This window comes from Colobus angolensis, unplaced genomic scaffold (genome assembly GCF_000951035.1).
Source record: "Colobus angolensis palliatus isolate OR3802 unplaced genomic scaffold, Cang.pa_1.0 Scaffold33, whole genome shotgun sequence".
Lineage (NCBI taxonomy): Eukaryota > Metazoa > Chordata > Mammalia > Primates > Cercopithecidae > Colobus > Colobus angolensis.
In genome coordinates, this window is record NW_012116599.1 from 6,530,582 (window position 1) to 6,557,912 (window position 27,331).

At 39.1% G+C, this 27,331-nt stretch overlaps 1 protein-coding gene across 1 annotated transcript in view; it reads right to left on the bottom strand.

Annotated features, from left to right (window-relative positions):
- Positions 1 to 27,331, bottom strand: part of COL4A4 (collagen, type IV, alpha 4) — a 138,893-nt gene that overhangs the window by 82,762 nt on the left and 28,800 nt on the right. The window contains exons 4-18 of the mRNA XM_011952037.1: positions 23,162 to 23,296; positions 22,040 to 22,084; positions 20,794 to 20,910; positions 17,056 to 17,124; positions 14,112 to 14,147; positions 11,809 to 11,871; positions 11,403 to 11,438; positions 11,157 to 11,198; positions 7,119 to 7,199; positions 6,270 to 6,323; positions 5,931 to 5,990; positions 5,006 to 5,050; positions 4,639 to 4,692; positions 2,767 to 2,836; positions 1,842 to 1,946 (exon numbers count right to left, since the gene is read on the bottom strand). Coding sequence (XP_011807427.1) covers positions 1,842 to 1,946; positions 2,767 to 2,836; positions 4,639 to 4,692; positions 5,006 to 5,050; positions 5,931 to 5,990; positions 6,270 to 6,323; positions 7,119 to 7,199; positions 11,157 to 11,198; positions 11,403 to 11,438; positions 11,809 to 11,871; positions 14,112 to 14,147; positions 17,056 to 17,124; positions 20,794 to 20,910; positions 22,040 to 22,084; positions 23,162 to 23,296 — 1,012 coding nt within the window. The remainder of the gene's footprint in view (positions 1 to 1,841; positions 1,947 to 2,766; positions 2,837 to 4,638; positions 4,693 to 5,005; positions 5,051 to 5,930; positions 5,991 to 6,269; positions 6,324 to 7,118; positions 7,200 to 11,156; positions 11,199 to 11,402; positions 11,439 to 11,808; positions 11,872 to 14,111; positions 14,148 to 17,055; positions 17,125 to 20,793; positions 20,911 to 22,039; positions 22,085 to 23,161; positions 23,297 to 27,331) is intronic.

Genomic DNA, 27,331 nt, shown 5'->3' on the forward strand with positions numbered 1-27,331 from the left:
TTACAAGTGTCTGACTCTAAAATTGTGCTTATCTCATGGTAAATACTGTAGATAATTACCAAATTATCTACAAGATATTGTATACATTGTATATATAGTAAATACTATAGATATCACCAATAATATCTATAATTATCTACAAATTATATATTCTAGTATATAATAGGACTAGATACACTCCTGTGCTTAGAACAAAATGAAAATGAGCCCCTGTGGATTTGGCTGCCATCTTGTCTTCATGCCATTTCTAAGACCTGATGTGGACTCTATACAGTCAGTCATTGGATGAACCTGGGTGCTGCCTGCTGCCTTGTCCCATTGCCAAGAATGTTTAACCACCTGCCAACAGGGAGAATGGGCTACGGTGTGTGGTATATTGCAGTATTGTCCACCCAACTGTAGAGCATGAAGTCAATAGAGTCAGTTGTTGACAGCATTAAATTTTTTTATTATAAAAGAAATGAGCGGGATAGAAGAGTGCATCACATGTATACTTTTGTGTATTTTTGTCTCAGTCACCTGTACATATGGATACATACATGTTCGTGTAATGTAAATGTATGTTTTGCATATAATGTAAAATCAAATGCATTTCTTACTATGGGTCATAGTCAAGATTTGAAAGCTATTGGGTTGATTTATTTTTTAAAACCTTGTGAATTAAGGGATTTCCTGGATTTGAATCCACTAGAGACACTTGTTACTTACTATCAGATTTTCATTTTAATCTGCTGGAGACACTATTCTATTACAAACAAGCCTGAATGGAGAATTCTAAGACCAGAGCCCAGTGCTTTCTGACCAACGGAATACTCTATATGATTTATATACTCCTGGGTCAGTTAGGTTAAGGCTGTGCTATCTAAAGATTAAGTGAACTAGACAAAGCTTTTCCACCTTTGTGGTTATCGAATCCTGCAAACTGAAAGCTAGATTCATGGAAGATTAAACAAGAGTTTTGTAGTTAGCAGTTGAATATCTCAGAAAACTTCTCACTTCTTCTCGGTAAATATAACAAGAGACATAGGCTGGGTAAAACTTCGTTTATTCAAGACTTTTCTCCTCACGGATTTAATCAGCTCTCCTGGGTTCACAGACTGCAAATACCCTCTAAACTTCAATTCCTAATCTTACTAGGAATATTAACCAGTGCAGCACCTGAAGGAGTTCAAAGTCCTTATGCCAAGAGGACCCTTTCCTAGGCTTTTTACCAAATGCCACTGTGACCCATCATTTTCTTATTTTTGTTTTTATTTTGAAGGGAGGGAAGAAGACTTTTTTAAAGTAATTATGAATGAAAGTTTTTTTAATCGTAATTTTTACTTCCACCTTTCATGCAGGAGATTTAAGCAAGGGATTAGGTGAACGTACTAAATTTTACAAGTAGATGTCAACAGGGAGAGCCTTCCAGAAGGTTGGGAAAACATGGGGGAACACTAACCCTAGCAGTGGTTTCCAAGTCTTATATGCATGTGATAATTTTGTGGGAGGCCTGTTGATATACATACATGTTCCTTACAACACCCCTGTGATACTGATTGAATGTTCTGGGGTGCAGCTGAGAAACATGTATTCCTCCCAAGTAAGTGATTAATTGGTTTGAGTTCAGTGGTTCTTAACCCTGGTGATATATTACAAATATGGGAGCACTTCTACAGTATCAGATCCCCAGGCCCGTCTCCCAAGAGTCCAACATTCTTGGTCTGGGGTGTGCACAGGCATCGGTATTATTTTACACAATCCTAAGGTGATTCCAGCATCAGTTACAGTTGAAAGCCACTGGTGCCAGTGATGATGCAGGAAATCTGACCTGTAAAGCCAGGGCATCAGGGCATCCGTACCTGCACAGGCTTCCCCTGGTCTGCCCAAGAGACCTGGGGGACCAGGTGGTCCAACATCCCCTGTTTCTCCATAGCGGCCAGGGAATCCTGGGTCCCCTGGTGGGCCTGCCAAAAAATGGCACATGAGAACAAACAAATGATACATACATTTTAAAATTCAGACAACAATTACTTTTTGTGAGACTCAGTAAAGTATAAATAGGAAACATTTTTGCAGTTTCTCATTACATATAACATGAAATACCTGAAATGTGAACCCCTTTGGCTGTGCCTCTTCCTCAGACACGTAAATATTGAGTGGGGCTTTTTGTCTTTGATTTAGGCTATTCTTTTTGGCGGCAGCATCTTGATAGGTGTCAGTCAAATAGTTTTGTTTTTGTTTTTGTTATTTTTTGAGATGGAGTCTTGCTCTGTCACCCAGGCTGGAGGGCATGATCTCAGTTCACTGCAACCTCCATCTCCCAGGTTCAAGTGATTCTCGTGCCTCAGCCTCCCAAGTAGCTGGGATTACAAGCATGTGGAACCACACTCGGCTAATTTTTGTATTATTAGTAGAGATGGGGTTTCACCATGTTGGTCAGGCTGGTCTTGAACTCCTGACCTCAAGTGATCTGCTCACCTCAGCCTTCCAAAGTACTAGGATTACAGGCATGAGCCACTGAAACCAGCCAATAAAATGGTTTCATACTATTTTTAGCGATTAAAAAATGACTTCCTGAAAGATTACATAATAAAAGTCCCAGCATACAGTTTATGTACTGAAAAAAACCTCAGACACATGTATAATTTTACTCTCATGCTAAAGTTTGTGCATTCAGTCTGCCTAGTGTGCAAGCTATGGAAATACTGGGCCAGACTCTTCTGTGCTGGCCACTCAACTCCTATTTCTGCATAATTTATGGAGGAACTGAATGGGAACACAAACCTTTGAGTGGAAGAGGTGGAGTCACCAAAACACCTGGTGGTCCTGGGTGCCCTCGGTCTCCAGGATCCCCCTGAAAGCATTCATTCATTCACTTTTTAAAGGAATATTAATTTTACTCATGTTGCCTGGCATCAAACCAATATTAGAATGACCATGTGCACATTCATATAAGAAGCAGAGATTATAGGCTGACTAGAGAAATGAAGCATCCATGGAGTTTTAGGAGCAGCAAAGATGCATCTACTCTCTTACCAACAAGTAGTGGAAGTAAATAGCAAGTCACAAAGCTTCCACAAAAGAAAAGAAATTTAACTCCAATGAAATTATTCTATGCCTACAAATTGGATACCTCTGATGTCACCAAGTTTCTTAAATATACTATGAGCATTAATGTCTAACATGGCATCGACGACTAATAGTTTATTCACCTAATAATGTCCAAATCTACATTTTAGATGTCCCCCCACATCGTGTTCCTTTAATGCCACCATGGTTTTAAGGGAACACAATTCCCTTGCACATGCTGAGCAAGTGCCAGATGTGAGATCACAGAGGTTATAAAGGAAAGAAAAAACGCAATGGTATTAAAAGCAGAAAACTCTCTAAAATGCCCTCTGTTTCTAATCTCAATATTATGTGAGCCCATGCATTTTTTAAACTTTCATGATTATTCCCCTTCAAAAGGATCACTTCTCAAAAGTATAACATAATAATGCTTAATATGACACTGATATGATAATATGATAATCATGCATAATAACACACAGCAGGCATTAAAGTAATATACAGTCAGCACTCTCATGCAAAATATTTTAAAAACAATAACAATCCAACGATAAAAATAATAAAACAACAGAATATGACAACTGTTTGCATAGCATTTACATTGTATTAGAGATTATAAGTAATCTGGAGATTATTTAAAATACAAGGTAGGGCGTGTGTAAGTATTATGCAAATACTACATCGTTTTACATCAGGGACTTGAGCATCTGAGGATTTTGGTAGCCTGGGGGTTCTGAAACTAATCTCCCACAGATAACGAGGGACAACTGATATGGTTTGGCTGTGTCCCCAGTCAAATCTTATCTTGAATTGTCACTCCTACAATTCCCACCCATCTGGAAGGAACCCAGTGGGAGGTGATTAAATTATGGGGTGGATCTTTCCTGCACTATTCTTTTTTTTTTTTGAGATGGACTCTCGCTCCGTCGCCCAGGCTCAAGCACAGTGACCCGATCTCAGCTCCCTGCAAGCCCTGCCTCCTGGATTCACGCCATTCTCCTGCCTCAGCCTCCCAAGTAGCTGGGACAACAGGTGCCTGCCACCACATCCAGCTAATTTTGTTTTTGTATTTTTAGTAGAGACAGGGTTTCACCGTGTTAGCCAGGATAGTCTCGATCTCCTGACCTTGTTATCTGCCCACCTCAGCCTCCCAAAGTGCTGGGATTACAGGCGTGAGCCACCGCGCCCAGCCTTTCCTGTACTATTCCTGTGATATGAATGAGTCTCACAAGATAACGGTTTTAAAAAATAGGAGTTTCCCTGTACAAGCTCTCTTTTTGGCTGCTGCCATCCATGTAAGATGTGACTTGCTCCTTCTTGTGTTCTGTCATGATTGTGAGGCCTCCCCAGCCACGTGGAACTGTAAGTCCATTAAACCTCTTTCTTTTGTAAATTGCCCAGTCTTGGATATGTCTTTATCAACAGCATGAAACACAGAGTAATGTAACAATTGAATAAAATATTAACTGTGTCTCTTCTAAAAATTACATTATTGAATGATTCCTGGCAATACTTCTAAAAATAAATTAGATAACATTAAGGATATAAACTTGTATCAGAATATATTCAAATAGGCTCACTTTTTACCTTTGGGCCAAGAAATCCAGATGGACCAGGATCTCCAACCAGTCCTAGTTCTCCCTATAAACAAGCACAAACACGCCTTTAAAAAAAAAAAAAAAGTGACTGGGTGACAAATTACCTCATTCTCATTTAATTTAAGCAACACATTGCCCACTGAGACCATGCAAAGTCTTAACACTGTTCATCGGTTGCATCAGACAATCTTGTGCTTCAGTTTTTACACCCACAGCTAAATCCTGCAATCCACAAAATGAATGTGTCTGCCTTCCTAATTACTGTGTTTGTACGCAACAGTACAACTTCTGAATTATACTAAATTGCATTTACTAGTGAAAATGTATTTATTATCTCTATAATGAGGTACATTTACCTTTAATCCTGGGAAACCTGGAGATCCATAGGAACCAGGATCCCCCTAATAAAATTCACAAAAATCAGGATAAACAGAATTAAATCAAAATGCATTAACCAGCTCAATGCATCATTTTTCACCTTGTCAAATTGTTCCATGGATATTTGGTCTTGTTTGCAAAGCTAGCTGAATAAAAGGAAATAAATATAAAATAGGTTCCATTTCTTTATAACATTTGCTACTTGAAGTGACTTTTACTCTTATTCAAAAAATTCATGTCATTGCCAGTGTTTTAATTAAGAATGTATTTTTGTTGTCGTCGCTTTCCCAATTTTAATTTATTTAACTTAGTGCTTGCACTGGGCCAAATATCTTTAAAATCCCTACAATATAATTTGCCTGGAAATTAATAGTTGCTCTGTGCATCATTAGCAATAAAAATGACCATGGAAACCAATATTGCCCCATTCAGTACTAAATCGAGAACCAAATAAACTCAATGTCTATGCCAGCTGTGGTCTGGCCTCCATGGTGACTCTATGAATGGGCTTTCTATCAGTGACACGTGGTGATGTTTGGAGCTTAATAATTGTATTTTTTTCTAGCTACTGCCCCTAGATCACCATGTTGTTTTTTCAAATAGACTTAAATTAATTATTCCAAGCTACTTTCATACTGACACTGAGGTGCCAGACAAGAGATGTCACAATCCTGTTACTTTTCCCAAATTGTTCTATCTTTTGCTTGCCTGTTTTATCTAAATGATGTCAACAGAAGGATGCTCTGGGATATTTAACTATTCCATAATTCTTGTCCAAAATGTTTTGTTCTTACATGAGATATTCTTCACTTTTGAGTTTGTGGGACTACTGACCTGTTTTTATAAAAACGTGAAAGAGAAGTATCTCCAAATTCACTGATGTTAATAGCAAATGATGCTTACCCAAGGCCCTGGAAATCCAGGAATGCCTTTTTCTCCTTTTGCCCCAATACCAGATTCTCCCTTTAAGAGATGACAACATTTAGAGGGGTTCAAGCAACAATATTTCAGCAATAGGGAAAGCAAAAATAAAATGAGAAACAAAAATTGTCAGCAGCTTAAAGAAAACAACTATTTTAGAATAGAGGCTCTATAGGATTATGATAAGATAGTGAAAAATTCTGGTAATATATATTAGCACTTAAAGCAATGATAAAGACCATGAGAAATAACATTTTAAGTTAAGATAGCACATCACACACACACACACACACACACACACAAAGTACTTAAATAAGCTACCTTGCGTCCTGGTGATCCTGGCAGTCCAATAATTCCAGGAATTCCTTTTATACCCTAAAAATTACAATGAATATTATTTAGTCTATTCTTATTATTTAACCTACTGAATTCCATCTCCTTCATAAATCATCTCTTTTTACAATCTGTTTCACCTTAAAAAAAAAAAAAAAAAAACACCTTGAGAGATTACTTTTCACCTGTTCTAATTAGGACTAAGATCTAAGCACACTTGTAAACCAGACTCTATTTGAGCCAGTTCTCTATGTGAGAAGTATATGGGACACCACGTGGACCACCATGGAGCCAGGCAGCAGATACAATTTGGGAATGTAGTCATTGAAAAAGTGGCTCATTTTGAGCAGAGAAATTTAACCCAGCAATTGAAAAGCAACGACAGAATCTGCATGTGGCACCAGTAATATTAGCACTGGAAACTGACAGAGGAATTAATATTTGCCGAGAGTCTATTATGGCCCAGTTCTATGCATTTGTTACCTTCTCAATTATCAAGACATCAAACTCATCTGTAACATCTACAGGACAACTGGGCTTCCAGTGGTCTTTTCAATCCACATATCAAAACAACGTTAACAAGCACATGTCATAATTTAGCAGCTTGAGCTAGGTCTGCCACTCAGCAGCTGGGTAAACTTGAGAACACTGGGAACCTTCCAAGCTTCATTTTCAATTCCGCACGATGGGGCCAATAGTAGTACCAACCTATTAAAGTAGGTTTGTGACTAGTGCAGTGATGCATGGAAAGACCTTCATACTTTCTGCCACAGATACACGTTCAAAAAATGTTTTCTATTGCTACTTTCCTAGGTGACATATGGATTTGGGAATTACCTTTTCTCCTTTATAGAGACAAAAGTCAGGTGGCTCTACCAACAGGGTGGGTCCAGGAGAACCTTGCTGACCAACCTCACCCTTAAAAAAAAAAGCAAGATAATAAAAATTTCATATTAATTTATGTTTTGAAGATTTTCACCCATATGTTATGGTATAATGCTTCCCATCCTACGTGTCATGGATTTAAAATACAAGTCGTGGCAAGTACCTCACAGAATACAAAAGGATATTTACTGTTTTTCTTATAAAAATTTAATACATATCATTATTAAGAATAAATTTAAAAAATGAAAATGATTCTTAATCCTACTATCCAGAAGTAATCTCTATTAAAATTTTGATATAGTTTTTTTGCGGTGTGTGTGTGTATATGTGTGTATATGTACATATATGTGTATATAGGTGAATAATTTGTTTTATGTATTTGAAAATATAATCAGAATACTATATAATAAACATAATTTAAAATATACAGCATATTTTATTAAATTTTTAAATAATTTTGTATTTTTCTTATAACAATATTTTGTGAGCCTTTTCCTATCATACTAAAAGCTCTTCAGAATCCTGACCTTTTTTTTTTTTTTTTTTGAGACAGAGTGTTCCTGTCACTCAGGTTGGAGCGCAATGGTGCAATCTCAGCTCACTGCAACCTCTGCCTCCTGGGCTCAAGCGATTCTTGTGCCTCAGCCTCCCGATTACCTGGGATTACAGATAATGCACCATCATGCCCAGCCAATTTTTGTATTTTTAGTAGAGATGGGATTTCACCATGTTGGCCAGGCTGGTCTCAAACTCCTGGCCTCATGTAATGATCCTGATTTTTAATGCCAATACAATAATCTATCATAAGAATGTACTGTGATGTATTAAGCCATCCTACTCTGGTTAGATTAGATTATTTCTATTTATTTTCAATATTTTAAAACTGTAAAATAATAGCCAGAATTTTTATTTATGCCATGATAGATGTTTTTCTACTGAAGAATGTTTCTTGAATGAATTTTGCCACAATCATAAATTCTCACCATTAATTAGAAGATAAATATTTTGTGCTTTTCTGGGTATTATTATTATTCTACACTTACTGTGATCTTTCCTCTTTGTCATAGTTAAGAACAGGCTATAGGTCACCCATATTTGCAAACCAGGCCCTTACCAACTCTGTCACTCGGGGCAAGTTCCTTAAAAGTTCTCTCAGTCCACATTTCCTTACTTCCTTGAAACCTCATTTTTCTTCTCTGTGAAATGGAGATTGTAATATTACCTACCTCAAACTATTCTTCTATTGAATAGATAATATACATAAAATGCTTCCTGTGTTGAGGGTAACAGTAAATTCCCTAATATATAATTACTAAAACTACTAATGCTTTTGATAGTTGGGATTTTTAGAAGAACATCAAGTTTAAATGAAAAAAAAAAAAAAAAAAAAACAAGAGTTCAATTTCTACCTAAACCTGGGAAATTGCAGAAAAGCCAAGTTAGAAACATTGTCTGCTTTTTTTTTTTACTTGGTTTATCTACGCACTTAACACAGTGTTGGTGTAGTACCTGCCCTAAAGATATCTGCTGCATGAATAAACCATTGAACAAACACATTAACAAAACATGAGTAAATGCATAGTAGGTACTGGTGAAGATAGCCACTCTTATTCTTGTAATTAAGATAAACCTGAACAAAACTCTTAAAGGCTGACAAGCAGGCACCTTCTTCAAAATATTGGTCATATTGCTTTTTTTTTTTCATATTGTAAAAGTGCCATATACTCAGTATAGTCAAAGGTACAAAGAAGGAAAACTATGAAGAATTAAAATGTAAAAGGCCTATAATTATATCATGTAGGCATAATTAGAAGCAACCATTTAGGGCACTGTTTCTTTTTACTTTTTTTAAAATTATACTTTATGTTCTAGGGTACATGTGCACAACGTGCAGCTTTGTTTCGTATGTATACAAGAGGGTACTGTTTCTTAAAATGAAGTGGGCAAACACATTCTAGAACATGTGGGAATTCTGTATCAATATTTTATTTTATTTATTTATATTTTTTGAGACGTAGTCTCGCTCTCTTACCCAGGCTGGAGTGCAATGGCACAATCTTGGCTCACTGCAACCGCTGCCTCCCAGGTTCAAGCAATTCTCCTGCCTCAGCCTCCCGAGTAGCTGGGACTACAGGCATGGGCCACCATGCCCTACTAATTTTTGTATTTTTAGCAGAGACGGGGCTTTGCCATGGTGGCCAGGCTGGTCTCGAACTCCTGACCTCAGGTGATCCACCTGCCTTGGCCTCCCAAAGTGCTGGGATTATAGGCATGAGCCACTGGGCCTGGCCCAAAATCATAAAAGTATGTGTTCATTCACCTGACAATCTAAAAGAATTAATGTAAGCACATTTGGGATCATTTGAATGGCCATCTCATAGCCAAATACTTCCAAGTTATTCCACAGTCTGAGTTTACAAATGTGTCTCATTGGACTGGCGCGGAAAGTGACTAAGATGCCAATGCTTGCTGGACTCTGCAGTGGCGCATGGGCTCCTGTAGCTTTGATGAACATATTCCAGAGCTCCATGGCTTCCCGAACTTGAAAAACATTGTTTTGGTATATTTTCAATCAGTCATTTCTGTAAGCCAGAGATTCTCAAGATGGGGGATAGGGGATAGTTAGGCAACCCCTTCCCGCAGGGACATTTGACAATGTTTAGATACATTTTAAGTTGTCACAATTGGAGGGACGGGATGCTACTGACATCTAGTGGGGAGAGGCCAGGGATGTGGCTAAATATCCTGTAATACACAGGACAGCCCCCACAACAATGAAATAGCAGCAGCCTGAGGTTGAGAAATCCCTCTCTGTGTATATTTGAATGTCTTTCTTGTTGCTGTTGCTTTTACAAAGTTGAGTTTATATTTTTGTAACCTGTACTTTCTGTTCAGCATTATATCACAGGCACCTCCCCACATCATGAAGTCTTCATATATACTTTTGACTCTTGTGCTGTTGTGTTAAATGTTTATACCATGACTTATTCAATCACGCTGGAACTCCATGAGAGCAGGGATCAGGTCTGTCTTGCTAAATCCCCACACCCAGTGTCAGTCCTGGCTTGACATGAAGCAGATGCTTACTATTGACTTGCCCTAAGTTGTTGAAAGAGCCACACACACCTACTGCTGGACGTTCAGATTGTTCCCTAGGTGAGTTGCCTTCTTAAATCACTTTTCTTTATTGAGACGGAGTCTCATTACGTTACCAGGCTGGAGTGCAGTGGCGCAGTCTCGGCTCACTGCAACTTCTGCCTCCCGGTTTCAAGCGATTCTCCTGCCTCAGCCTCCCAAGCAGCTGGGACTACAGCCACGCACCATCACGCCCAGCTGATTTCTGTATTTTTAGTAGAGACGGGGTTTCACCATTGGACAGGATGGTCTCAATCTCTTGACCTCGTGATCCGCCCACCTCGGCCTCCCAAAGTGCTGGAATTACAGGCGTGAGCCACCTTGCTCAGCCCTTAAATCACTTTTCTAAAGCTTATTCTTACTAAGTTTTATGCTTCAGCCAAAAGGACAGTGGGTGTGAGTGGCGGGCAGAGACGGGGAGGAGGGGTGTAGAAAAGGAGTGGGTTGGAGATTGTGTGTTGCTCAGGGCTCTTGGTTCCAGTCATTTATATTTGCATTTATATGCATATTTATGGGTGGAACTTAGGATTTATGTGAAATTAAGCAAAACAAATCCGTGATTTGACAAAATTGTTACTCTGGACATAATATATTGTCAAAAACGTTCGATCTCTGTTTGCTAGGGTGAAATGTGTTACACAGATTAACCTGAATGTGGTGTTAAATTTTGTCAGATCTTTCATTTTATAGTCAAGGGTAATGGTGCCATCATAATTCGGCAAAGAAAAGTTCTCAGCCATAAAATTGGGCAGTGACTAGATAATGAATACAAGTTCAAATCATCAGAACAGCCTCCATCCCTGAGCAGCACACACACTTTGCCATCTGCTCCTCTGAACAAGAGGGGATTCTTACCGGGTCTCCCATTTGCCCCTTTACTCCCACACCGGGATTTCCCTGAGAAAGAAAAGAAAAAGAATCTAATTGCTTTTGCATTTTAAAAAAGTAATTAAAAGTTATTAAGACTTCTGGCTACACAATTTAGTTTACTGAATACTTTGGGAAATCTGATAAGAGGAAAGCCATAATTCTGACAAACACAGTGGTCAATTATTTCATTGTTCAGGGCTCTATTTATGTATCTTGCTCATGACTGCCTACCTTCAAACCTGGAAGCCCTGGTTGGCCCGGAGATCCCTAAATCAAGGGAAAAAAACAAACAAACAAACAAAAAAAAACACAAATCAATCTTCAGACGTAGAAATCAGAATGTGCCTTCTTTTGTTGCTCCAAGATCCTATTTAGGAAACCCTTAATTTTAAAACATGCAATGATGGAGTTTCTATCATGGATGGGCTGTTGTTTTCTGTGAAGATGATGTCAGTGGCTCTTCCCCAGGGGACCTGTGCTTCAAGATGGAATCCCACTGATAATGGTGGGTTTTCACTGATTCATCAATGATAATCTCTCAAACGGCCCACCTGTGTCTGACCCAAAATGGCAACTTTGCTTATTTTCACGCAGAATCTGGTTTTCAAAGGGATCACATCAGCAGTGCTGTACTTACCACTAACCCTGGCTCTCCAGGATATCCTGTGGGGCCTGCCGGTCCTCCTGCACCCGAAGATCCCTAAACATGGGAAAAATCAGTGCGTCTGTTACCAATATTGAAATCATCTTTCACAGAAAGAGTTACGTGTGATCACATGTGAATAAAAACCTCTAAAGAAATCACAGCCCCCAGCGTATCTGCCCTGCTAGGACATTTTCAACAGCAGGTTTGATGCAGCCCTAAGAGGGCCCCAAGCACGCCAGGCACAGTGGCTCATGCCTGTAATCCCAGCACTTTGAAAGGCCAAGTGGGGCGGATCACAAGGTCAGGAGATCGAGACCATCCTGGCCTACATGGTGAAACCCCGTCTCTACTAAAAATACAAAAATTAGCTGGCCATGGTGGCGGATGCCTGTAGTCCCAGCTACTCAGGATTGTCCCAGCTGAGACAGGAGAATCACTTGAACCAGGGAGTTGGAGGTTGCAGTGAACCAAGATCACACCACTGCACTCCAGCCTGGTGATAGAGCAAGACTCTGTCACACACACACAAAAAGAGGCACCAAGCTAAAGGTAGTAGCATTCTGGTAGTTGTAATAAAGTCCTTCATTTAGGGTCCAGAGATCAATCTTCCTATTTACAAATTGAGGACCCAGAGATCAATCTTCCTATTTACAAATACCTCCTGTAATAACAAAAGCAGAGAACAAACAAAATGCATTACCACCTACTCCGAAATTCTGTGTTACAATTTTGATACACATCAGGATGCTTTTAAAGTATTATTATTAATTAACATTACATATTAATGTATTTATTCTTCTTAGCATATTTTTAAAACATGGTCTGCAAGATCTCAAATTGGGGAAATATGGTTCCTAATTTGAGATCAAGATGAGTCAGCCATACAAAATTTTCTACAACATGTAAGTTGTAACACAATTATACACAAATTGTCAAGGAAAGGTACAGGCAATCCTGGAAGCATGGAGAGATGTTCCCCGGGCTCCTGCTGACTCTGCCCAAGTCAAATGACTGGGGAGTGTGTAATGAAATTGCTCTGTTTAGGAGGATGAACTGATACTTATTTTAACAGCAACATTGAGGTATCACATTTATTACATGGACCTGAGCTTCAATCACACTAAGGAAACCAATCCAGAAAAGTCGTTCCATCACTAGCCAGAAGTTACAAGGCAAAATTATAGGTTAACTATTGGAAGGCAAAACGGAGTCTCGCTCTGTCACCCAGGCTGGAGTGCAGTGGTGCAATCTCAGCTCACTGCAACTTCTGCCTCCCGGGTTTAAGCATTTTCTGACTCAGCCTCCCAAGTAGCTGGGATTACAGGCACATAGCACCACATCTGGCTAATTTTTGTATTTTCAGTAGAGACGGGGTTTCACCATCTTGGCCAGGTTGGTCTTGAACTCCTGACCTTGTGATCCACCTGCCTCAGCCTCCCAAACTGCTGGGATTACAGGCTTGAGCCACCTCAGCCGGCCTTTTTTCTTTTTTTTTTGTCAATGGAATTTCAGGTGCAATGGCATCACCTGGGCTCACTGCAAGCTCCGCCTCCCAGGTTCAAGTGATTCCCCTGCCTCAGCCTCCTGAGTAGCTGGGATTATAGGCACATGCCACCACGCCTGGCTAATTTTGTGTTATTAGAGAGAGGGTTTCACCATGTTGGCCAGGCTGGTCTCAAACTCCTAAACCTCAGGTGATCACCCACCTCGGCCTCCCAGAGTGCTGGGATTACAGGCATGAGCCACCACGCCTGGTTGGCAAAACTGCTCTCAATTTTAATCTTGTAAATATCGAAAAACTGGAAAGACTAATATAATCATTGAATTGCAGATTTCGGAGAGATGAAGATAGGTAAATATTAAATATAATATACAAATACTGATTCACCAGGCAAAATGGTAGCAAGAAGCAATGCAAGATTATTCTACCTGGTATATATTTTATATGTAGTTGCTAAGTGGACTCACTTTCCTAAATATGAAGTAGCTGCATATACCTGAGTAATGCCAAAAGATCATTAGAAGACAGAAGAGGAAGGCAGGAGGGAGCCTGCTGAGCTTCAAGTACAGCTTCATGGGCATGAGACTGGTGCAGTTACACAGGACCCCAAGCTTGAGTTAATGTTCTGCTGTCGCCATCTTAAAATTCTTAATTTTTGAATGGGGAATCCACATTTTCATTTTGCACTAGGTAAGCCACACAAATTATGTCGCTGGCTTTGCTGGGATTAAAATGTGGATCATAGGCTATTTGAGGAGGAAATAGAAGCATAGAGCCTGCTGAAGAGACTTACTGGTAAGCCAGGCAGTCCTGGGTCGCCTCTGTCTCCCTGCAAAAATAAGAATGCATTGCTTTGTAAGTCCACACAAAATTCCTAAAACACAGATCATGTAAAAACAGAAATACACACAAAAATTATTTGGACTCATCTAATTGTGCAGTTTGTTCAATTTTTTTTGGTGTTGACTAAAATTGAGGAAGGGATATGTGGAGGTGATTTTCTTTCTCCTTAAGTTCTGAATTCTCCTTCTACCCAACAGAGAAAGATCGCTGGAGTAATGACAGGGAATCAAAATGAGATTTTTGTCTTTATTTAAATTGTTCTAAATTCTCAATCCAGTGGTCCCATTTCCTCACAGTTTACCTGTTGCTGGTCTGGTTCCACACCCTGCTATGCTTTCTGAACAGCTTGACCCCCTTGACTACCCTAGAGAGGACAGAAAAGAAACTCAGGTGGAAACTGCCTCACACCAGCCTCTGTCTACCTCTCTCGCTTTGTGACTCTGCACTGAGACTCAACCTATTTTAAAAGATCAAAGCCTATATATTCTCTTGAATGAAGGCTCTTTTTAAAAAGTGTAAAATATATGTAAGTTCAAATTTAACATTTCAACCTTTTTTTTTTTTTTTTGAGACAGAGTCTGGCTGTTGTCGCCCAGGCTGGAATGTAATGGTGCCATCTCGGTTCACTGCAACCTATGCCCCCCTGGTTCAAGTGATTCTTCTGCCTCAGCCTCCCAAATAGCTGGGACTACAGGCATGTGCTGCCACGCCCGGCTAATTTTTTTGTATTTTTAGTAGAGATGGGGTTTCACCATGTTGGCCAGGCTGGTCTCGAACTACTGACCTCAGGTAATCCACCCGCCTCAGCCTTCCAAAGTGCTGGGATTACAGGCGTGAGCCATTGCGTCCAGCCCTTTTCAACCATTTTTAAGTGTACAGATAGTTCTGTGGCATTAAGTACATTCACATTGTTATTCACCCATGACCTCCATCTCCAAAACTCTTACGTCTCCTCCAGTGGAAACTCTGTTCTCATTAAACACTAACTCCCCATCCCTCTCCCCCTCCAGCCACTGGCAACCACCATTCTATTTTCCATCTATATGAATTTGACTATTTTTAAAATGTCATATAAGTGAAATCATACAATATCTGACTGGTTTATTTCACTTAGCATAATATTATATCTTCAAGGTTCATCCATGTTGTTGTATGTGTCAGAACATCTTTTCTTTTTAAAGCTTTTACAATCTTCCATTGGATGAATACACCACATTTTGTTTATCCATTCATCTGCTGATGGACACTTTTACTTCCACCTTTTGGCTACTGTGAATAAAGCTCCTATGAACATGCAGGTACAAATATCCATTCAAGTCCTTGCTTTCAATTCTTTGGGGTATATATCCAGAAGTAGAATTGCTGGGTCATACAGTAATTCTATGTTTAATTTACTGAGGAATTGCCATATTATTTTCCACAGTGGTTGCACCATTGTCCATTCCCATCAGTAATGCATAAGGCTCCAACTCTCCATGTAGTTGTCAACAATTGCTAGATTTTTTTTCTCATAGCCATTAGAATGGGTATAAAGTGGATATAGACTCTTAAGAGCATTGTCTCTCAAGGGTTATTGATCTACAGATCATTTTTATTAGGGATCTTCTGTTTCCCCTTAAGATAAGGAATTCCCTATATTCATCCCCCTTCTATATTTGTACATCACATGTCCTCTATTACCACAATTATAAAAAATGCTCACTATAAATAATATGATACGGGACATTACCATTTACAGTGTGCTGCAATACAAATTATTATAACAGTCTTAACAACACTGAGAAAGAGGCAGGGTAATTATTATTTGAATCTTCTTTCACAAATAATGAACATGAGGCTGAGGAGGCTAAGGGAGTTGCTTAAAGTCACAGTGGAGAGTAAGCTTCAGTTCTCTCCTTCCAATACACCATACTGGTTCTGACCCCGCTATTGATGTTTACTTTATTACTATATCATTTAAGCTATAAACAAATCCATCGTTCTTGTTGTTGAAGAAGGACAAACGGGCACAGAGGCTACACACATAAACGGTGAGCTCACTAAAGGGATCACTGCTCAGGTGTGTCCATTCTGGGTGGCACAGAACCTAGGGTCTCATAGAAGCAATCTAGGACTAGTGCTATCTAATTGCTACAGAATATTCTTCCTTAAGAGAAATGACCACACATCTTGAAAACGGGCTGTATTTTCCTGTTAATGCATTATTTCCACTGATCCCCATCACTCATCCATGGCTTCTCAACTGAGAGATGAGGTGGTCACTCAAGAGTTTATTTCTGAACATCTGTACGTCACTCCCCACTAAAAACACAACACCATTAAATGTATCAAGCAAAGTGCTATAAGGTTTACATCATTTCCAAGTTCAATAATCATGACTTTTACTGTACTGGATGGCAAGTACTAATATTACAATGTTTTAATTACAAATAAATCGGTGGTCCTCCACTGGGGTGACTTCCCCCCCAGGGGACATTTGGTAATGTCTGTATATATGCTTTGGGGAGTTCAGAGGTGGGGGATGCTACTGGCATCTAATGAGTACAGGCCAGAGACCAGGGATGCTGCTCAACATCCTATAGTGCACAAGACAGCCCCACACCAAATAAATATATGACCCAAAATGTCAGGAGTTGAGAAACCTTGAAATAAATACATCCCTTGCAGTTCTGACAAGTTCAGAGGTACCAGAATTTTGCAGTGCTGGAATTTTACTGATGACTAAAGCCAATGCCTTCACACAAAAGTATGGTGCCATCCCTGAGGGTCAGGGTAATAATAAAAATTGGTGTATTCAGGGATGTTTTGAAGAAAAATCCTGTCTATATCCTGCATGGGCTTACCTATTTGGAAAAAAAAAAAATCTTTTAATCCATCATGATCATAATACTTACCTGAATACCTTTAATGGCAACTAAAATGAACACTGAATTTCCTTTTTCTCCCTTTTCCCCAGGATGGCCCTGAAAATAAAATATTTATGCACTTAAGAGGAAAATAGCGTATTACCATTTCAGTATTTTCTTTTCTATATAAAATATTACTCATCAGTTAAAATTATTGACATGATTGTCAATTATTGACATGATTAACAAGCGGACATTTCTTTATCCTCTTCCATATTATTATCACCCTAAGGTTCTCACATATATGTACTCCTTATTCAGTTAAGATCTGTTAAGGAATCTTCTAAGACAGAAATCTACTTATATATGGCTATTTAGCAGAAAATTTTCATATTTCCTCACAATATAAAACACATGCATTGTTCCTACAAATAACTAATTTTGCAATTGTTAATTTATGACTTAGAAACAGTAAAATATATATATATATATATATATATATATATATATATAGTGAGAGAGATTTTGTCCATTCCAGTACTTGTACTCAAAATAGGCCTAAGTATTCTTTTAAAAAAACATAACATGTTCCTTTCGGAAGGTTTTTGAATATAGTTGCTAGTTTGCTTAGGACAGTTTCTTAAAGTTAATGAAATACCTCAGTGTATCCTTCCCCCTCCCCATGGTTTCCCTACTTAACATCTTAATATCCTACTTCAATTCTTAATATAACTTCTCTTGGTTACCACATAAAAATCCTACCATCTGTATACATCAAGCTCATATGAAAGATATATACATTTCAAAGTTAATCTCTCTTAGAGGAGTGCTTGACTTGGCTTCTGATGAGAGATATTTAACAGTTTAAGGTTAAATTATGTCAACAATTTACTTGAGAAATCAGATTTGCTAGTATCTGCAGTTTTGATTTTGCATAATTCCAATCTGAATGAATTTCAGTTTCATAGTTAAGTTAAATAATACCAGTTCTCCAACAACATGGTTCAAATTTCAGTTACCATTGTATATTAACTAGTACTTGCATAACGTACAAACTTCATTGCTAGCCCCTCAGCCCACAAATCACTATATAAAGAACAGATGTGAATTGTGATTACTGCATGATCATATGATGTTACCAAAACATGTTGCACAGAAAGCCAATGACTGAGAGGACTACTGCCAAGGAAGAAGGCTTTAATTGGGTGCTGCAGCTCAGGAGATGGGAGATCAGTCTCAAGTCCATCTCCCAGACTGACTAAAATTAGGGGTGCACATAGCAGGGAAGAAATGTAACAATGTGTTGGAAAACAGGTTCTAGGTAAGGAAACACAGTCAGGGGTCTGGCATCTCATTGTCTGGATGCCATGATCTGGTGAGTTTCAGTTCTTTGATACTTTTTGAGAGGCCTAGGGGTCCTCTCCTGAGGAAGGAACTCAGATAAAACAGACAGGTTTCAAACTTTAAGATCAGAAAGATCCATTTCTACGTTGATCCAAAGAACATCTACGGGACTATTGGGTCAGTTTCGATGATTTCTATCAAAGTCTGTCTGTGATTGGCCCCTGCACACCTATTGTTCAGAGCACACACACAGACACAGACAGCAAAGCTTGTAGCTGGCTTGCTTCCTTATCTTCCAGCAATAAACCCAAATAACATTTTACAAAAATGGATAGTTGGAAGAGGAAATTGGCCAATAATGATGAAAATGAAGCAAAGAAATGAAAACGGTAATGCTGGAAATGAAATTCAAGTAAAACATAAGTGGAGTTATAGAAGAAACAGCTCATCATGGGAATAATGATATTGTTGTCATTTGAGAGACTGTATTTGCAGCCAGAGGAACTTAGTAAAGATAAACCAGGAAAGTGGTTGTGATGAAAAGGATGACAGAGTCCTAAGTAAAGTGACACCGATGAAAACTTCACATTAAAGGAACCCTTAGAGGTACTTCACAACACTGGAAACAGATCCAAACTTAGAAAGGAGTATCATACTTCATCAAAACGTAAAAGACATATTCCTTTAGTATTGCAAGTTATATGAGGAGAAAAAGGCAAGTACTGTTGAAACTACTCTTGATAAGTTTTTACAAAGACATAAAACACTTTGGTTCTCAATGTTTCAAATTACAGTATATTAAATAAATATTTAGTTTTTTCATTTCCTTATATATTTATAACTGACAAAGTTTCTAATGTTTTAACAAAACTTTTTATAGGTCATGGGACAATAGTAATTTTCTCATCAGTTAATAAGGTTTCTTTGTGTGATTTTTAGTTTGCCTGGTCATTCTTACATTACTGTGCAAAGTGAGGGGTGTCTGTACAGTAAATGAGTCAAGGGGAAGTTGGTTGTTTTGCACAGAGACCGTTATGACAAACTTCAGGATTGCGGTCGGTACTGCATGCTATGTTCAAGTTAAAACCGAGAACCCTTGCTCTCTTGAATGCTCATGAATCTGTAGAATGAGGTTTGGCCTGATTTGAGGAGCTCAATAAATGTGCATTCGCCAGACTGCACTTGAGTTTTCAAATGGCTGAGTTTGAAAGTAAAGGATGGTTGAAAAACTTAACAATGAAAGGTGGTGGTTGTTCTTATTTGATACCAGAAGAAAAATGTCAGTATGGAAATTCTTTTTAAGTTTAGCGTTCACATCAGCTCCTCTAGGATCTGGAGCAAAAGGCAGACTCACGAGTGACAGCAGAATGAATGATTATGGCGGTCATGCTAAGAAAACTTTCTAGAAAGAAACTTGTGAAATGATATTTGATTAAGGAAGGGAGAAATACTTTTTAAAAAATCACAGAAAAACAATTTTGAAAGGTCACATGATCTCTGATCTTTAAGTGAAGAAAAAGAGAGAGAGAAAAGGAATATGGGCATTGGCTCTTGCTCTAGTTGTGTTTAAATGAAAGTCCAAAATTCTGAAGAAAAAATTGCTAAGAGCCGTAAGGTTTCCCTCAAGTGCTGGATACTATCGACTGTTGTTGGACATCCATTCCAAAGCTGTTCAAATGGATTTTCTTGCATTACAGGGACTAGAAAGATTAAAAACTTCATTGCCCAGACTCCTTTATAGCCGCATGTGAATTAGGTTTCACCTAGGAGATGTGGAAGGCAGAAGTTTGGAAGAGATTCTCTTCCTGGTCTGTTGCTGCCGCCAAGCAGGAAAGCAAAAACTTGAGTGTTCTGTTTGCTAGTGTCTAGACGTGGGGTGAGAGGCCGTGGTCACAGTGCAGTTACAGCTTCCCGACTCTGGATCTTAGCTAGCTGTGAACCTTTGACATCAGTGCTCTCGTGTGGTCCTAAGTTTTACTCTTCCAACTATTATAATAAGTGCGAGACTCCCTGTATCAGATTCCTTTCTTCAGGTTCAAAATACCTAGTGGGGTTTATGTTTCTGCAATTAACCCTGAATGATAAACAATTGACATTTTGCTATCTGGTCTCTCTGCTCTGTTTTCCCTTCTATCTATTCTCTTCACAGCAGCCAGACGTCTTAATGAAACATCAATCAGATCGTGTTGCTTCCTTCCTTAAAACCATCCAGTGCCTTTACCTAACATGGATGAGAAAATCTAGGCTCCTTCCATCATCCACAAAGCCCTGCATGTTCTAAGTCCTGCCTATCTCTCTGTCCTTATCCCCCAGCCACTCCCATTTGTTGACAATGCCCCAGGCACACTTGTATTAACTCTGCTTCTTGAATACATCAAGTCTGTGCCTCCATAGGGCCTTTTCACTTAAGATTCCTGTTAAGATGAGCTGTGGGTGTCTTACTGGGGGGCCTCCTGGACCAAGAGCTCCTCTTCCTCCTGGAAACCCTGGGTCACCTCTTGAGCCATTGTAGCCACACTTACCAGGTTTGCCTCTGGGTCCAGGAGGCCCTGGGTGCCCCTGCAGAAAACAACATTATAAGTGAAGCATTTTTGCAAAAATATCATAACACAAAGATTATGCACAATATGAATACTCAAATTACGGCAGTTGTGATTCACACATTTCCTGTTTAGTTTTGTGAAACTTTCTCTCTACCCCAAAAGGCTATGTAGCATGTGAAAATAAAACCTAAAATATCTTTAAGATAACAAATTTAAACTAATTTAGTTTGCGGTACTCTGGGAAATTGAGGAGGGGACCTTCCTTAAAATCCTTAGAAATACTATAAAGAATTATAAAACTCCCACTTACCTCTTTTTTTTCCATTTCATTTTCATATGAGAAATTAGAGTATTAAGCTCACTACAAATATTAGGACTCATCCGCAAATAAAAACGTTTGTTATGAATATGTATTTATTTCAAGAACATTCTACTTGACATAACAAGTATGCCTAGCTCATATTTTGGAATTTTTTCTCTAACCTGTTTGAAAATGTTGCTTTCCAAGTAAAGTGTTTTGCTCTGGGAGTTATTGTACCAAATTTAAATGTAAACACCCTTTCATGCACTAAAATGAGAAAATATAAAAAGAGTTTGCTATACATAATATATACCATGCACCATAATATATATTATATTAATATATCTTGCACCATGTTTTATACGTTATGTAATATATAATTAACAGATATAATACATAAACTATATGTAAGATATAAGATATATAATAAACTATATGTAAGATATAAGATATATAGTATATACTATAGTTTATCTATGTAAAATATAAGACATATATTGTATAGTGTACATACTATATATATCTTATGTACATAATATATTTGGTGCAACAGTAATTGGGGGTTTTGCCATTGAAAGTAACAGCAAAAACCACACTTACTTTTGCACCAACCTAATGCATTCTATCTCTTGTCTATTTAATATATATCTTTTATATATGTAGATATATATTATGGTGAAAAATATATATACTATTGTGCTTGTAGTATATATAGCAAATATTTGCTATAGATATCTTGTGGTTTATATAAATATATATTTTATGCATATATACATGTGGTTTTAAGGATTGTGATGAGTACTTCTGCCTTTTTTCAAAGTGGAGAAATTTTAGGGATACTTACAGGTATGCCATGTAAACCTGGAAATCCAGGAACACCAGTTGGACCCTAAAATCCCAGAAAATAAAACAAAGTTATAAAAATTACTAAATCAATAAGCTGATTTCCTTGAAAACATTAACAATTAATTACTCAGATTTAAACATGCGGAGCAGTCATTGCCACCTGTTTTTTACATTGAAGAATCTAAAAGCCAACATTTAAGAACCAACTCTTGTGCTTTTTTTTTTGTACTTGGGAAAACAACCTAGCTGTATTGATTTAAAGAAATCATTCAACATGCTGTGAACAGAAATCTAACTGCTCAGAATCTCGATCCTGGAGTAACAAACCCTTCAATGTGAACACAGGCAATTTACAGGATTATTTTTGCACACGTGCACTACCCAAAGTTGGGGTAGAATCTCAAGTGCTCATCAGCAGGGAATAAACTATAGTTTTATTCATACTATGGCATATTATAAAATGTTTTTTCAGGAATAAGTTCAATCTACGTAACCTGATAAGGAATGATCTCTAAGACATCTTGTTGAGTGAAAAGAGAAAGCCTCAGTGTGATGCATACAGGTAATGTCGTGTAGGTTTTATAAAAAGCCATGAAACAATGTAACTTCTCACTGGGTACACGCATGTATTTAAAGGCCCAGAAAAGCATGCTCCTCTGGAAAGGGGCCAAGAATGAGGATGGATTCTTGCAGAGGAGTTCAGGGACTTCATTTATTATAAGGTTCAAGTATATACTACTCATGGTTGTAAAACTCCAGTGCTGGCCAGGCACAGTGGCTCAGGCCTGTAAGTACAGCACTTTGGGAGGCTGAGGCAGGCGGATCACTGGAGGTCAGGAGTTCGAGACCAGCTTGGCCAATATGGTGAAACCCCATCTCTACTAAAAATACAAAAATTAGCTGGACATGGTGGCATGTGCCTGTAAACCCAGCTACTTAGGAGGCTGAGGTGGGAGGATTGCTTGAACCTGGGAGGCAAAGTCTGCAGTGAGCTGAGATCCCACCACTGCATTCTAGCCTGAGCAACAGAGCAAAACTGTCTAAAAAAAACAAAAACAAAAACCGGTATAGTACTGCTGGTGAGTGGTTCCTGTGAATCTCCATATAAGATGTGGCTTACCTTATCTCCTCTGTCCCCTGCTGTTCCAGGAGGGCCGCGGTCCCCTCTCATTCCTTTCTCTCCTGAAAGCCCAGTGGGTCCTGGGGCTCCCAGGGGCCCAATTGGACCTTGTGGCCCTGGTGGTCCTGGTGGACCCTGAGAAGAAAGATTAAAAAGAAATGGGGGTGCAATTCTTAATTACTATCTTCTAACACAAACATATAGTCATTCAGGCCTACAGAAGACGTGGAAATTAGATATGCACAAACTCTGATAATAGAAACAAATGGCTGGAAATGGTGGCTCACGCCTATAATCCCAGCACTTTGGAAGGCCAAGACACGAGATTCACTTGAGCTCAGGAATTCAAGACCAGACTGGGCAACAAAGTGAGACCCCCCCATCTCTACAGAAAATACAAAAATTAGCTGGGCATGGTGGCGTGCACCTCTAGTTCCAGCTATTCGGGAGGCTGAAGTGGAGAATCACTTAAGCCTGGGAAGCAGAGGTTACAGTGAGCTGATCGCACCATTGCACTCCAGCCTGGGTGACAGAGACAGACTCCATGTCAAAAAAAAAAAGGAAAGAAAGACAAGAAAAGAGAAAAGGAAAAGAAAATGAAAGGAAAGACAAGAAAAGAAAATGATTGGTTTAATTAAAACATAATAGTGGCATTGCCCTGTTCAATCTGTAGTAAGCTATATGATAAATTTCAAGTACTGCACATGTATTCATGTATTTATGTATGTATGTGTGCAGTATGTGTGTACACAGAAACACATATATCAACTGATTATAGTTATCTTACTATTTTCATTCTGTCAATCAAATTTAGAGATCTTGGGCTTTTTAATGAAGCAAGAAACTAAAAAATTAAAGTTGTATTTAGCTTTATGTTCATGACACAAATAGAGTAAGAGAAACTGCCAGATCTTTTATTTACTTCAAATAACTAATGATTTGCCTGCCCTTTCGAAGGGCAACATTTCTTTTTTCGCTGCTTTTATCTAATTTCTTAGTCATATTTTGGAATTAGTCTCCATGTCACATTAAATTTATGTAATCTAACTTTCCATGAATGAAAAGACCACCTCTTGTTTTAAGTGAAGAAACTTTACGGGGCCTCCTACCTCAGAACCCATGCCCCAGGGCCCCATCCCATCTCCCTTCTGGGGTCTGGGCCTGGCCAAGGCCAGCAGCACCATCTAAAGTGACATCCCGACCAGGTGCGGTGACTCATACCTGTCATTCTAGCACTTTGGGAGGCCAAGGCGGGCAGATCACCTGAGGTCAAGAGTTCGACCTGCAATTTTTCAGACCTCTCAAAATGTTTGCAAAGATTTAAGAAAAAATATTTTATAACTTCTTGCTTCACAAAACAGCATGGATGACTGCATTCAATAAGCAAGTAAGTCCTGATGTATGGACAGAAAAGCTTGGCAGGGTTTAGGAGATATCTGCTCAGATCAGATGTCTTAGGTCTCCAGGGCTAATACAGGGTTGCCCCTTGGGAGTGCAGGGCCCCGAGCAAAATGTTTGTCGCAGAGTCCCATCTACATAAAAACATGAGTCACCCGAAATCAGCATGCTAGCCCTGCTCTGGCAACCCAATGTGGTGCAATCCCATGAAAGAAATACTTCATGGGCAAGTGGAAGTGTTCTGCTAGGCAGCCACCCTCCAAAACCAGGGCTCAGCCACAGGGCCCCAGACAATCCCATAGCCTGAAGGCCAGAGCTCCTGATGTGGTCAACCCCACATTGGGTAGAAGGTCAGAGAGCACCCTGACGGGAAGAAACAGTAACCAAGACCCACCTGGTCCTGATCTACACTTGGGGTGTCACTCTTTTTAACTTTTATTTAGTATTACTGTTTTCTGAGACAGGATCTCACTCTGTTTCCCAGGCTGGAGTGCAGTGGTGCGATCTTGACTCACTGCAGCCTCCACCTCCCAAGTTCCAGGGATCCTCCCACCTCAGCCTCCCGAGTAGCTGGATTACAGTTGCATGCCACCATACCCAGCTAAGTTTTGTATTTTTAGTAGAGACTGGGTTTCACCATGTTGGCCACGCTGGTCTTGAACTCCTGACCTCAGGTGATATGCTTGCCTCAGCTTCCCAAAGTGCTGGAATTACAGGTATAAGCCACCGCGCCTGGCCGGGATGTCACTTTAGATAGTGCTGCTGGCCTTGGCCAGGCCCAGACACCAGGAGGGAGATGGGCAGGAGCCCCATAAGAATAGTTCAAGAACATTCACCACAGTGTTATATGCAACAGCAAGAGAAACCGGAAATCCAGGGAAAAGGCACCAACCTGAGACTCAGTGAATAAATTAGGGTGCCTTCAAACAGCAAAACCCCTCACAGCCTGACTTCATCGGGGTGCTCCAGGAGCAACAGAGAGGACAAGAAGTCAATGAGACCAACTTCTCCATTTGAGAAGTGAACGAGGTGCAGGTCAGGAAGAGAGCGAGACCCAGGGAAGTGAGGGCAGCCAAGAAAGGGGCAATTTCAGGTCAGTTACACTGTGGACACCTGGGACTTAACTCTGAGGGGAGCCCACATCTCAGTGTTATCCCGCCCTAGGGGAAGGCAGTAGGGGTATTTATCTCCTTGGCCGAGGGCCCCGGTGATGGGCATGGAGTGCCTGCCAACTGTGCCTCTCCGGCTTTGAAAAAAAGCCCTGAGAGACACAGATGCCAGCAGCTGAAGTCCCCCAGAGCCCGAGCACAGAAACAACAGGTCTGAGGAAGACGTGTGGGACCCCAACAGCACGTGCAAGCCGCCAGCAAAGTCCATCTGCCAGGCCAATATAGAACATTCTCCCCAAGCTCATGAGGGAGAAACAGAGTGACTGAGCACCCAGGTTATGTGTCAGCCTCCTAGGTTTGAAGCCCAGGACCACACTGACTTGCTGTGTGACCTTAGGTGTGTTTCTTAACCTCTCTGTTCCTCCACATCTTCATCTGTCAATGGTTTATGAGCATAAAAAGAATAATGCATGTAATGGTGTTTAGCACAGTGCCTGGCATAACAAATGCTAACTATTGTTATTATATATTATTGTTATAAACGGATAATTGTTAAAGGAGAAAAACAAGCCACAGAATAATATGTCATATAATCCCACTAGTAGAGAAACAAAAGAACAAACACTTTCCCTAAATAGACATTTATAAATGAACACTGCTAGGGCATAAAAGAAATTGCATGTCTCAGAAGTGAAAACACAAGCCAGGGCAATTTTACATTGTATTAGCTTGGTGCAAAAGTAATTGTGGTTTTTGCCTTTTAAAAGCAACGGCAAAGACCACAATTACTTTTTCACCAGCCTCATACTTTGTGTACATCTTACCATCAGCAGAAGTCACTTTATAATAAAAATTACCACTTCTTGTTCACCATTAAGTCATTAACTCAACAAACATCATCGACAACCTTTAACATCTGCCTAAATTTTACAGATCAAAACTATATTTTATATGTATTCTCCCTTTTCTTCATGTTCATTCATCACTGTTAAATAGCTACTATTTATTGATATCCCTATAAATGCTAAAAGCTTAGAATTTTAAAGGAAACTTAGATACATAAATATGTATTACGAAAAAGACAACAATAAAATATGAAGTGTAATTACACAAGCACAAACCATTTGGGGCATTGTGAGGGCTTATCAACTTAAAATAGATAACTGCACAAATTCTAAACTACAATCTAAAAGTAAAAATAAACAACCACTTCACAGCACCTTTCTAACCTGTGTTAGAAATAAGATTAATTAACATAATTTAAAAGCTCCCATGTTTTCTAAATATAAAATTCAGGAAATAAATGCTTTTTCATTAAGTTTGGGAATGATCTTTTCATCTTGCATGCAATTTATATGCATAAACTCCCCCAAATTATCTTTTGTGAATGCAGTACTTTACAGTAATGTATTATTTAGATACATACTAAAATGCATGCTTGAATATAAAGGGGTAACTGACAAATAGACAGCCAATTAACTGACTATAAGTCTCTTTAATGTGTTTCATTTTAGGCATGTAATACCGAATCCAGTGAGCTAATGGGAAGTTTGCAGAGGGGAAAAAAGGGAGTGGAAATGTTTAACACCACGGCAAGAATAATAAAACTTCATTTAGTATAGAAATGTGTGCTGATTTGAGAAAATGCCATATAAAATACTTT